Source organism: Colius striatus, chromosome Z, assembly GCF_028858725.1.
Source record: "Colius striatus isolate bColStr4 chromosome Z, bColStr4.1.hap1, whole genome shotgun sequence".
Taxonomy (NCBI): Eukaryota; Metazoa; Chordata; class Aves; order Coliiformes; family Coliidae; genus Colius; species Colius striatus.
In genome coordinates this window covers 63,388,340-63,402,066 of record NC_084790.1, presented here as the reverse complement: position 1 = coordinate 63,402,066, position 13,727 = coordinate 63,388,340, and the positions used below count along the sequence as shown (strand labels likewise).

Here is a 13,727-nt window from a genome sequence, read left to right as displayed (position 1 = left end):
GTTTGGAATGGTCACATATAACAAATTCCTATTCTTGCTAATGGTTGCTTTGTCACCAAGATTAATAATTTTTGCAGTTTTGTAGAATTTAACTTTAATCAGGATTACTATTGATTCCTCCCATAGCTTAAGACAGCTGGAACAAGATGCTATCAACCTAGAGAAGGAATCTCAACAGGCAAATATCACGATCAAGGAAATAAATATCCAAAAAGCAAGACTTGTTACTGAATTAGTGCATCTCATAAAGGTACTTATTCTCAACTTTGTATGTGTTCCACGATTGTGAAAAGTCCAGTTCTTGTAATTTAAGTAGGAGGTATGCAAAATTTGGATGCATTATTGTAAATGTTTATGAGCTAATTTCATTCAGGATAAACATATTTTGAAGCTTTTATGAACTTGAACTTGTTCATCTGTTGTTGATTCAATTTGTAGATCATTTGCTTGTCTTGATTTAGACTCTCAGTGACTGAAGGCTTGCGATCCATGGTCTGATTCAATAAATACAGAAATGAAGTAGGAGTGAACTGTGTAACCATTTTGCCCTGTAGATTTTTAGAATACTGCATGATTCTGTGAACTCCTTCCACCATAGTTCATAGTATCCTTTTTTGTTTGGTTTTTATTTTGAAAAAGAATAGTCATTAGGTGAGAAATTAACTGAAACTGTAAGGACTCATGATTGCAGAAGAGGGCTCAATTCACAGGCTCATGAAGGTTGGATTCAAAAAAAGGGAAAACAGTCTTCACTTAATTGTTGCTTTAGCTTAGTCTGTAAGCTCTAATGAACAAGAGCTACCACAAGTTGAATTTCCTTTTTTCTTTTTTTTTTTCTTTTTTTTTTTTGAGTATTTAAGGATCAAGAAACAGTTACTTTTAGTTGCAAGGGAAATTACCTGTGCTTTTGCACTAAAGCAAGAACTTGTGCCATTCTTGCAACCGCTTTGTGCATGTATGTTGTTCCTTTGTGACGTCTTACTAACACTGAATCGTGTTCTTGCTTGCCTCTGGAAGGAGTTGAGTGTTACCTCTAAAGTGCGGCTGATTTCAATAACTTCAGTTGGTTGTTTTTATATGACAAATAAAGGAAAAAATATTCCAAATAAATAGGGTGTTTCCATTTGTTGACAGGCAAAGGCTGCAACAATGTGAGTGTCTTGAGTGATCACCTTTGGGTCACCTTTGAAAATGCTAAAGAATGGCAGAAGACACCTGCCATGTTAAAAGGGTTGCTTAGCCTGTAGATTACGTTACAGTCTTGCAAAGCTTGCACAGGTAATAACAATACTGAAAAGGAACTATTTTCAAAACTTGCACAAATGCCCTGTATCTAAACTACAGATTTCTAGAATATGCTTTTGATTTTTGTATTTGGTGCCCATTTTCCAGTATGTAGGCTGTCCAAGTGTGTGGCTGTTGTACCCTGCAACCTGGCTGAAGGAGTGTCTTAATTAACTGCCTGAAGGAGTGTCTTAATGTCTTTTTCACTCAGTATAGGGAAATGGATTTGACACATAGTGTGTATTTCTCAATATACAAGAGATGTAGGGAAAGATAGATGGTGTTTGCCTGAAATACTTTATTGTTCGCAACAAAGTGATTTATTTAAGTTGTATATCAGCTTAATTTTCACACTTTATGTGCTGTAGGAAATACGTGGTAGTACATACTGAAAAGACAAAATATGATCTGATACAACAAAGATGTTTCATTATGTTTTACCAAAATTGTTGAACTCTGTACATTTCTGTTCATCCTGAAAACAAATTTCATTAATGCTTCCAAGTTTATGGGAGTCTTTGTCCTTTCTTCAATAGGTTTTGTAGTTATACTAGCTGTAGACTATTGAAGAGATAATAACTTAGTCATATGTTTCAGGCATACTCACTTCTGCCACAGAGGTAATTTTAAACATATATGGGATTTTTGTGTGTTTGCATGCTGCCAATATTATTCTGGGGCTTGTGTGGAGCAGGCAACAAGAGCAACAAATTGTATGAATATTTACACAACTACCGAGGCAGAGAGTACCTGGAACATACCTATTACATATCTATACTTTAAAACCAATAGACAGAAATAACCTTGTTTAACTGTTTCATATACTGGCACTGCTTTTGCATGTAGTTCTCTTTGTGCTGTTGTCTTTGAATAATCTTAACTTTTTCTATTCTTCGTCTCTGATTGTTACATTTTTTTTTCTATTTAATTATCTGATAATTATTTTTAAACTGTTTAAGTGGATTGGAAATTAATAAACTTATTCCTATGTCCAAGTCAGGTTAAAGGAGGAGTTTTGTTTGGTTGATGAAGTCTGGGTTAAGGATCAGTTGAGCAATCTGGATGTACATAAATCCATGGGCCCTGATGGGATGCACTTGCAGGTGCTGCGGGAGCTGGTGGAAGTTATTGCTAGACCACTCTCCATCATCTTCAGTAAGTCATGGAGAACAGGAGAAGTGCCTGAGGACTGGAGGAAAGAAAATGTCACTTTGGTCTTCAAAATGGGCAAGAACGAGGCTGGGGGTCGAACTGCTGAAGAGCAGCCCTACAGACAGAGACCTGGGAGTCCTGATTGATAATAAGCTAAATATGAGCCAGCAATGTGCCCTCAAGGCCAAGGAGACCAATGGCATCCTGGGATGCATCAAGAAGACTGTGGCCAGAAGGTCAAGGGAGGTTTTACTCCCCCACTATTCTGCTCTGGTGAAGCTTCATCTGGAGACCTGTGTCCAGTTCTGGGCTCCTCAGCTCAAGAGGAAAAGAGAACATCTGGAGAGAGTCTAGCACAGGGCCAACAAGATGATCAGGGGACTGGAACATCTTTCACCGAGGAAAGGGTGGGGGATCTGGGACTATTTAGTCTAGAGAAGAGGAGACAGTGGGGAGATCTTATTAACATTTATAAATATCTAAAGGGTGAGTGTCAGGAGGTTGGGACATCCCTTTTTTCTGTAGTAGCTAGCAACAGGACAAGGGGTAATGGGATGAAGCTGGAACACAAAAACCTCCACTTAAACATAAGAAAAAACTATTTTACTGTGAGGGTGAGGGAGCAGTGGCACAGGCTGCCCAGAGGGGTTGTGGAGTCTCCTTCCTTGGACGTCTTCAAGACCCACCTGGACATGTTCCTATGCGACCTGATCTAGGTGAACCTGCTTCTGCAAGGGAGTTGGACTAGATGACCTCTAAAAGTCCCTTCCAACCCTACCATTTATGAGAAGCTGGGTAACTACAGACCAGTCAGCCTCATCTCCATCCCTGTAAATATGATGGAACAACTTATCCTGAGCGCTGTCTCCAGGCATTTAAAGGACAAGAGGGTCATTAGGAGCAGTCAGCATGGCTTTACCAAGGGAAAGTGATGTTTGACCAACCTGATAGCCTTTTGTGAAGATGTAACTAGGTGGATAGATGGTGGTAGAGCAGTAGATGTGGTTTATCTGGATTTCAGTAAAACATTTGACACTGTCTCCCACAGCATCCTGGCAGCAAAACTGAGAAAGTGTGGGCTGGATGATCAGGCAGTGAGGTGGATTATGAACTGGTTGAAGGGAAGAAGGCAGAGGGTTGTGATCAATGAGGCAGGGTCTAGTTGGATGTCTGTGTCTAGTGCAATCCGTCAGGGGTTGGTGCTGGGACCAGTACTGTTCAATATAGTCATTAATGACCTTGATGAGGGAACAGAGGACACTGCCAGCAAGTTTACTGATGATACTAAACTGTGGGGAGTGGCTGACACACCAGAAGGCTGTGCTGCCATCCAACGAGACCTGGACAGGCTGGAGAGTTGAGTGGGGAGAAATCCAATGAAATGCAACAAGGGCAAGTGCAGAGTCTTGTATCTGGGAAAGAATAACCCCATGTACCAGTACAGGCTGGGGTTTGAGCTGTTAGAGAGTAGTGTAGGGCAAAGGGACCTGGGGGTCTTGGTGGACAGCAGGATGAGCATGAGCCAACAGTGTGCCCTTGTGGCCAAGAAGGCCAACGGCATCCTGGGCTGTATTAGAAGGGCTGTGGGTAGGTTGAGAGAGCTACTGTTCACTCAGTCAGGAATTTGTATTGCTGATTTTGAAGCGCCTAGGCCATTCGTGAGGCTGACTCACTTAAAAATGCAGCCATTTTAATGTCAAAGTTGTCAAACCAAGCTCTAGGCATCACTAAAGCTTGTTTGGAAACTTCCAAAATAGAGCCTCCTTCTGTTGTAATATGCTGTTCCGGTTAAAGACACTAGAGACACCATACATATAGTCACTCCCCCTGTATTGTCAGTGAGAGAGGCATCTATCTTAGTGGTTATGTTTTGACCTTTTTCCATCTCTGTGTGACTTAGCAATCCTCCAAAATCCACCTGTTTATTCTTTCTCTAAGAAAGAATTGAGATGGATTTGTCTTTCCTCATTTCACATGTGAGTATGTGGCATGGGGAAGGAGAAATCTCTTTTTTTGTGCAAAATATTTTGGTTACAAGCGATATGTGTACACTTACAGACTAAAAGTACATGTGGTCTATACATCTTGAACAGTTTGGATCACCAGTAAATCACCTTTCTTTCTCATTGAACTTGGCAGACAGCAGTATTGAAGAGCTGATTATGAGATTCTATGATGTGACTAAAAAAATAGTAGTTTCCAAGGCCAGATAGTGACTGTGTCAGATTTTAGTCTCTTGTGGAAAAAAAAAGACATTTTCTGTTTTTCTATGTAGAATTGCGTATCACTGAACATCCTGAAAGCAGATTTGGTTCTTCAGAGCACTACAGTGGCTGCAGAGAAGAATAAACTAGAAGCAGAGCATAAAGCAGCAAGTGTACAGCTAGCAGCTGCAGAGGTAACCATTTCTCTGAATACTGGGATATCTGCTATGAAAACATCTGTGAAAGTCTGTATGGTGTAGAAAAGGATGTGTCCATGTCTTTGTTTAGGAATGAGTGTTGGTACTGCTAAATATTTAACCTTGATTTCTGTAGTTTGATTTCAGCCTCTTCATTTAAAGCTGAATAGGAACTTTTGCTTTCCTCAGTTAGGACAGCTGAGCTTCTTTGAAAATGTGACAAACAGTCATCATGTCCTGAATCTTTTTATTACAATGCATAGTGTGCATAAAAAGGCTGGCTGTGTTGGAATTTGGAAGTATTTGGAAGTATTTTTTCTCTTCCAAGTCTTGTTGTAGACAAGTAGCCCCACCCACATGGGAGACACAAGCTCAAGATGGAACAGAAGTTACTATATCAGAGTAGGCAGTTGTTTTTACCTTTCTTTCATAGCTTATTTTCCCATACTGTAATTAAATGCCCTTTTGGAGGACAGAAAGGAGGGTAAAGGAAGATATTGATCAAATAGGAAGCTATGCTTTATTCAAGTAAAAGACAGTCCCTGGGGAATTAGTTCCACACACAAATATTCTTTTCTGAGAGCAGAAGATGCTCTCATTGATTGGTGCATAAAGGCCAATTTCTTATGTTTGTGTGGTAGTACACAAATCTTTCAATGTAGTGAGGAAAAAACTGTCAAAGTACAGGAAGGTAATCATCTTGCAAGAGTCAGGTTTAACTATAACCTACTGCTGATTCAATTTGATCCACAAAAAATTGGTTTAAGTTGCTGTTAAATTGGAAAACAATTCAAAAGGTAAGTGATAGTTATTTTGGATGGATATGCACTTCCAAAAAGAATGGCCTTGCCATGTATTTAGAGAATTACTTGAGTTTTTATGTATCATCACTTGCAAGAAAATTAGGAAGAGCAGAACTTCCTAACAACAGCACAAAGTAACCTGAAGATGGAGACAAGTCCAGTGTGCTTGGAAAATCATTGTTTCATCAGTTGTCTCACCTGATGCAGCTGTTACTGAGACTTTTATCAAAATCCAATGCAAATTGCTTCATTGCTGAAGCTCAGTAAGGTGCAAGAATGTATCACAAAGCCATGAACCACATGTGAGCAGTGTGTATTGCCATTTGGAAATGGTCTACTTTTGCTTCTCTCTGTCCCCATCTTCATCATTTAGAGAAAAGCTCGGCCTGCTGGTGCGTAGGTAGGTATCTGATCAGATCAATAGACAGAATTTGTGAGGTAAACATTCTGGAAATTCTTGGTTAAACAAAAATTGCATCCTTCCCCAGTGAAGAAGTTACTGGGTTACATTCAACCACACAAGGAGAGGATGGCTGGTTCTAGGAATGTTAAAACAGAAAAAACCCCATAAAATCACTAGTTTCAGTGAATTTCAAGATTTTTAACTGCTCTGGAAGAAAACTTTTCTGGGTATTCAAGCACATCAAGTTTTGATGAACGTGGAAGTCCAGTGCAGCCCTTCCATGTATACTGAATATTGAGTCTTTAAGTCCTTCGCTGTATTGTTCAGAAGTTTTCTTTCTTGCGTTGCCCCGTGAATGATATATGTTGTACACGCTGTGTTTTACTTCTTTTCTGCCTTAAGAGATGCACTTTCATGGGCAAAACTCAGGATTTCTTAGCTGCATGTCAATCTAACTGTCATTTTAAGTAGTATATGTGAATTGGCCCTTTCCTCTAGCTTCTTACCGGCTTTGGTTGCGAACGAGAGATCTGGGAGTGCTGGTGGAAAATAAACTGAACCTGAGCCAGCAATGTGCTGTCGTGGCCAAGAAGGCCAATGGCATCCTGGGATGCATCAAGAAGAGTGTGGCCAGCAGGTCAAGGGAAGTTCTTCTCCCCCTCTACTGTGCCCTGGTGAGGCCTCATCTGGAGTCCTGTGTCCAGTTCTGGGCTCCTCAGCTCAAGGGGGACAGAGAACATCTGGAGAGAGTCCAGCACAGGGCCAACAAGATGATCAGGGGACTGGAACATCTTTCATACGAGGAAAGGCTGTGGGAACTGGGGCTGTTTAGTCTGGAGAAGAGGAGACTGAGGGGAGATCTTATTAACATTTATAAATATCTAAAGGGTGGGTGTCAGGAGGTTGGGACATCCCTTTTTTCTGTTATTAACTAGCAACAGGACAAGGGGTAATGGGATGAAGCTGGAACACAACAAGTTCCACTTAAATATAAGAAAAACTATTTTACTGTGAGGGTGAGGGAGCAGTGGCACAGGCTGCCCAGAGGGGTTGTGGAGTCTCCTTCCTTGGAGATCTTCAAGACCCACCTGGACATGTTCCTATGCGACCTGATCTAGGTGAACCTGCTTCTGCAAGGGAGTTGGACTAGATGATCTCTAAAGGTCCCTTCCAACCCCTACCATTCTATGATTCTATGAGTCCATGTTGACTCGCCCTGATAACCGTCTTTTCCTTCATATGTTTAGTGATGACATTCAGGATGAGTTGTTCCATCACCTTTCCAGGGATGGAGGTAAGGCTGACCGGCCTGTAGTTTCCTGGGTCATCCTTCCTACCCTTTTTGAAGACTGGAGTGACATTGGCCTTTCTCCAGTCCTCAGGCACCTTGTCTGTCCTCCATGATTGTTCAAAAATGTTGGAAAATGGCTTAGCAACTCCATCAGCCAGTTCCCTCAGCACTCTAGGATGCATCCCATCAGGACCCATTGACTTATGAGCCTTAAGCTTGGCCAACAAGTCTTTAACCTCTTCCTCTTCCACTCAGGGCAAGTCCTCTGCTGTCCTGGCCATCCTGCTATCCTTGCTGGACTGGGCTTCCCAAGGGCTGGCCTTGGCCGTAAAGACTGAAGCAAAGGCAGCATTCAGTACTTCGGCCTTCTCTGCATCCTTGGTCACCAGGGCACCGTCAGTGTTTAGCAGCGGGCCCACATTACCCCTCACCATCCTTCTGCTGCTGATGTACTTGAAAAATGCCTTATTACTGTCCTTAACTTCCCTGGCTAGATTTAATTCTAGAAGGGCTCTAGCCTTCCTAGTTGCACCCCTGCATGCCCTGGCAATGTTCCTATACTCAAGAAGCCAGCCCCTGTTTCCACCTCTCATAGGTGGTTGCTTTCTGCCTGAGTTGTCCCAGCAGATCCTTGCTCATCCATGGAGGCCTCCTACCTCCTTTTCCTCCTTTCTTGCACATTGGGATACACTGATCCTGGGTTTGGAGGAAGTGATGCTTGAAGATTGACCAGCTCTCATTGGCACTTCTGTCTTCTAGAATCATATCCCATTAGATCCCTCCAAGCAGATCTTTGAAGAGGCCAAAGTCGGCTCGCCTGAAATCCAGGGTCATGGTCCTGCTTTGTGTCCTGCCTTTTCCACACAGGATCTTGAACTCTACCATCTCATGGTCACTTGCAGCTGAGGTTGCCTCCAACCTTCACATCCCCAACCAGGCCCTCTCTATTTGTCAGTACCAGGCCCAGCAGCACACCCCTCCTCGTTGGTTCCTTGATCACCTGCGACAGGAATTTATCATCAACACTCTTTAAGAACCTCCTGGACTGCGTGTGCTTGGCTGTGTGGCTGTCCCAGCAAATATCAAGGTGGTTGAAGTCCCCCATGAGGACCAGGGACTGTGATCTTGAGGCAGCTCTCAGCTGTTCATAGAAGGCCTCATCCACATCCTCCTCCTGATCAGGTGGCCTGTAGCAAACTCCTACAATATCGCCTGCCTTTTTACCCATAAGCACTCTACCCGCTCCTCATCCCCACCCAGGCACAGTTCAGTACACATTAATTGCTCTCTCACATAGAGAGCAACTCCACCTCCATGCCTTGTCAGTCTGTCTTTCCTGAACAATGCATAACCCTCCGTGGCTGTGCTCCAGTCATGGCAGCTGTACCACCATGTCTCTGTGACTGCAATGAGGTCGTAGCCCCAGTCTCCAGTTCCTCCTGCTTATTCCCCAGGCTGCGTGCATTGGTGTAGAGGCAGCACAGGGGCTTACTCAAACACACAGGTTTCCCTGGGCAGGTGCAGGAGTTTCCTCCCCGGTTTGGCTCTTTCTCAGGCTGGTCAGCCTTCCATATCTCAGCCCAGTGTGCAGATGAAGGGCACTTATTGCATTCCCTGTCCTGCCCTGTTTCGCAGCTAGAGGGGACAGCTTGTTCTGTTTTGCTTCTTCCCCCACGCCCCAAGTCCTTTAGTTTAAAGACCTCTTTGTTAAGTTTGCTAGCCTACTCCCAAATATTGTAGTGCCCTTATGGGAGAGATGAATCCCATCCCGTCCTATCAAGCTGTAGTCCCCAAGGAAAGATCCGTTGTCATACAATCCAAAACCTTCCTGCTGGACCAGCCTGTCAGCAGGAGTTCACTTGGCTGATTTTTCCATTGCAGGCTGCCCCTTTATCTCTAGTGAGAGAGTGTAGAAAATAACCTGAGCCTCCCTACCTTTTACTTGTTCCTCCAAGGTTTTAAAATCCTTCTAGATCCTGGAGATGTCATGCCTCTTGACATCATTCATACCTGCATGGAACACAAGTAAGGGGTAGTAGCCCTCCTTCCTGACAAGCCGTGGCACTCTCTCAAACACATCGCTGACCTTGGCTCCTGGCAGGCAGCACACCTCTCTTGACTCCCTACCTGCTCCACAGATGGGTCTCTCAGTGCCCCTTAGCAATGAGTCACCCACAACAAGCACTCATCTCTTCCTTCTGTGGTGCCCATTACCTGTAGCAGGTGGAGCAGCTGATGGTGGGTTGTTTGATGGGTTTCCCCCTTTTGGAGCTTGCTTGCCGAAGTCCCTTGTCGCCAGTGCCTCATACTTATTTGTAGGGGGCACTCTGGAAGGAGGGTTTTGAAGACAAGCCTTTGTCCTTTTTTTTGTTACCAGGATCCAAGGCATATTAGATTCACTGGAGGCTTGTACCTGATTGTAGAAGCCTCTATCCCCACTTCTGCCACTCGGAATACTACAGAGTCTACTCACAGTTTCCTGCAGCTCTTTCATTAGGCACTGCAGTTCTTGAACTTGAGGGTGCCTGACACATTGTTGCCTCAGAAGCTTAGGTCTCTGAGCATCCTAAACACTCCCCGCACTCCACCTGGTCTGAAGCATCTGTACTAACCGGCTCTGTCTGGGTGAATGCATCGACCTTCAGGTAAGTTTTGTCCACCCTGTTCCACCGCACTCCTAGTCACTCGTGCTCCCAGTGGGACGATTAAATCCCCCGCGGTTGCTGCGGCTCCGCCTCCCGGCAAGACCGTCCCCCTCGTGAGAGCGGCCTGGTCTTAGCGGCTCTCCTCGCTTTTCCTCCACTCCCAGTGCTCCAGGACCCCCTGGATTACCTCAATCGGCTGCACAGCCGCGAATAAACAAGCCTTGCCTCCACCTTTTGTCCCTTTGAAGTGTCACACCAAAAGGCTGTGTGTCTCAGCCTTTTTGGCTAAGATCTAGTGTAGCGTGTAAAACTTTGTTAATACTTAGTGCTTACTCATCGTGTTTATCTCTGAAGAAGTCTTGTATCTTAATCAGATATGTACTTGGGTACTATAAAGATTTGAAGCAAATACAAACCCCACTTAAGAATATCTATGGGAAGATCACATATGTTCCTTTTATGAGATCTTGGTACTGGGATACTGTGGAGAAAGCAATGTGTTTGTAGCCTAATGATGGGTTTTTTTTAACCACTTAGGTGGAAAAGCCAAAAAAGTAGATGTTTTTGAAAAAGCCAAGTTTAGCAACAACAGATTTCTGTGGTCTGTATTTTGTCATTGCAGTTCAAGCTGTAACCTTAGTGTTATTTTAAGAACTTTGTGTATTTTAATTTATTTAATAAGCCTAAGAAGCAAATCTGTGTTTGTGACCTATACTGAACATTAGGGAGGATTGTTAGCCCCATCTGCTCATTAGATAATTGGCACAGTTGCTTGCATGTTTATGATGGTTGTTTGAAAGAGGCTTGCTAATTGTCTTGATTTGATAGGTTGTTAATTTTCAGGTTCATTTGGTGTAAATTTGTTTAAATAAATTGTATTAATACTCAGTATATACATTGCAGTATTTACTCATAAACCAAGTTTTAAGAAAACCTAGATTCTGGTTTTCTATGTGTAAATTTTCAGACTTCTAGTAATTAAATGCTGGCATGGCACAAATTCATGAGAAAACATTGGCTGCTGGTTAACTATATTTTCTTTAACCAGCTTCATATTTCGCACAAAACCAGTTGAAGTACAGTACTGATGAGCACAAAATAATAGGAATTGTCTGTGGACACAGAATGTAACTGGTTTCTGCTCTTTGGCAGATGCCTTCCAGGAAGCTGTAATTACTACCTTGCACTAATACAGAACTTTCCTCAAGTACCCAGATAAAGGTCTTTCCAATTTGATTCCTGTGCTGTTGGCTGAAACAAATGTAAAACTCTGTCTAGGCTCTGATTTTTCCTGGTATCATCTCTGATCAAAATGGCAATTCTATCTACTTACTTTTTTACCTACCAGCTTTTCTTGAGGCATCTTCAGGAAATCAACAGAAACCTTAAGGAGGGAGAAGGAATCAAACTTTTTATTTATTTATATTTATCTGATGTTTTTTAGTATATGGCCATGACAATCAACTGGTAAAGCTAAACAAAAATTGAGGCTTACCTTGTTGAACTGTCAGTGCATTTGTTCTGGTACGTGCTTCATAACCACATCAAGTATCCATTCTTTCCCAGTCTTCCTTTTGAATGCTGAGGTTTTCTTCTGGCCAAACGTGTGTTTTCCTTTTGACAATTTTTACTTGTTTTTAGCCTTGGATCAGGCATATTGAACATTAAATCTATTTCAGATTTCCAGTGCCTAGAGATCAATCAAAATCTTGTGTCATGCAACTCTGCAGCATTCCAAATGGGAGCTTTATGCACAGTTGAGAGCCAAGATTCCAGTCTTCAAATGATTCAGAATTGACTTTGACCACTTGGAAATATTCTAATGTATAAGTATAAAGACAATGTTTCTTGTAGAAGAGTATGACTGGATCCTTCGCCTTCATTATCATGAGATCAAACACATTTCAAATGAATCTAGAACATTCTAGTTTTAAATTAAAACGTCCTAAAATGTGCCTAATAAATTGGTTCTTGAACTTATTACAAGACACATGCAAAAATGTAATGGAATTTAAGTGTTGTTATGTAAAGTTTTATTTGTGCTACTTCAGAATGACATAAGATCTTGGCTGTAGCCAAAAGGAGGGCCATCTTCCACTTATTAGCATTTTATCTTTGTAGCTCTAATACCAGTCCTCCTTGCCCCCAGTATGATATTTCTCTCCCATAAAGTACAAGTAGACTTTATGAAGGGGGAGGGTGTGTCTAAAAAAAGACCCCTCTCGGTTTTTTTTTTAACCTTTCTGAAACCATCAACACAGTATAGAAAAATATCTCTGTAATGTGTTCATGAAGATTGTGAAATACCTCTAAACAAAGTCTGTTTCCTAGTGTTTGGAGGATGGAAGGAAAAGCAGGATTTTTGAGTTGATATATGCTGTAGAAAACAGCAGGCCTAATTGTTCATTGAGTGTGAGAACTCCACTGATGATTACTTGTGACAGTATCAGTTTCTACTGTATTTAGTAATTACAGATTAATTAAATTGCCAGAAGGTGATGGGAGTGTCTGTATCCTGTGTTTTAAAAATGAGGAATAAATATTTATTAACTGTAGAATCTCCAGATGAACACTTTTCTTTTTTTTTTGCCACTGGGGGGCTCCCATATTTAACTCAAGTACACAGCAATAAAAATGGGGAAGGGAAAGCTTTCCCAGGCATAGGGACATAACTAAACTTTCCAAACTGTCAGAAGAAAATTCTGAAGCAAAATATTATGCATATGGATTTTTAATTAGAATTTTGAGCCTCTGAAAAAAGTTTAACTATCTTTTGAAAAGATGGATTGCACGCATCACTGAGTAAATCTATATAGTAAAATAACTTGTATTAAAAGCTCCAGTGTCTTGGTGGATACTTGTTTTCACTTGTACGTGGTTGGCACCTCCCGGCTGTCTGCAGTTGGGTGCTGACCTGAGCTGGAGACAAAAGGAAGCAGTTTCTCCCAGGCATTGCCAGCTCAGCATTTGGAAGCAGCAGGCCTGCTGCAGTGACCACTTGTACAGAGATAAGTGAGTGAGATTCCTGGGAGGGGAGCGGAAAAGCTTCTTGAGACTTTACAGGATTTTCTCCTCCATGGTGTTTATTTGAGGTAGTCTTTAGCTTAGTGTTTCATGAAGATTCCATGTTTTGTGTGTTTGTGTTTTAACTGCTGCTATAACATTACATTATAAGAGTGAAAAGGGCAGCATCAGCAACTTAGCTGTAGTAAGTTACAAAGACCTGAGCCGTGAGACCACTGTTCAAAAACGGAAACTCTGACAGCTTTCCAATTATTTTTTCAAGCACTAGTTTAAAAATCATGTTTGTTTCCGGTTTTTATTTTGCTGGCTGTATTACAGAGATGGAAATGGAAAAGTAAGTACTTCTGATTGCATAATTATGATGTTTACGCTGTGAAATTTTGGTACATCATGTTCTCCCAAGCAGATAAATTCAGTTAAATGGGAGACAGTAAAAAATAAGGGTCATAGTAGTTGTGTTTTGGCTTATTGAGAGTTTCCTGTAAAATAGTCTGTTTTGAGAAATATTGAGTCTATGTGCAATATCGTCTGGTTGAGAGAAAATAAATCTGGCAGTGTTACAAGAACACTTGTTTGATCAGTTTACCTTGGCATCTGTTAACTTGGAGAAGGGAGGCAGAATCAGTTCTGTGTGTCCAAACAAAGATTTTCAGTCTTTATGCCGTCTGGTTTAATCTACATTCTCTGATTTGGATGTTGCTTGTTGCCAGTGTGCCAGTGTCAC

At 41.9% G+C, this 13,727-nt stretch overlaps 1 protein-coding gene across 2 annotated transcripts in view; it reads left to right on the top strand.

Annotated features, from left to right (window-relative positions):
• SMC5 (structural maintenance of chromosomes 5) overlaps positions 1 to 13,727 on the top strand; it is a 56,815-nt gene that overhangs the window by 28,924 nt on the left and 14,164 nt on the right. For both annotated transcript variants that reach the window (XM_062017805.1, XM_062017806.1), the window contains exons 16-17: positions 127 to 250; positions 4,712 to 4,834. In XM_062017805.1, coding sequence (XP_061873789.1) covers positions 127 to 250; positions 4,712 to 4,834 — 247 coding nt within the window. The remainder of the gene's footprint in view (positions 1 to 126; positions 251 to 4,711; positions 4,835 to 13,727) is intronic.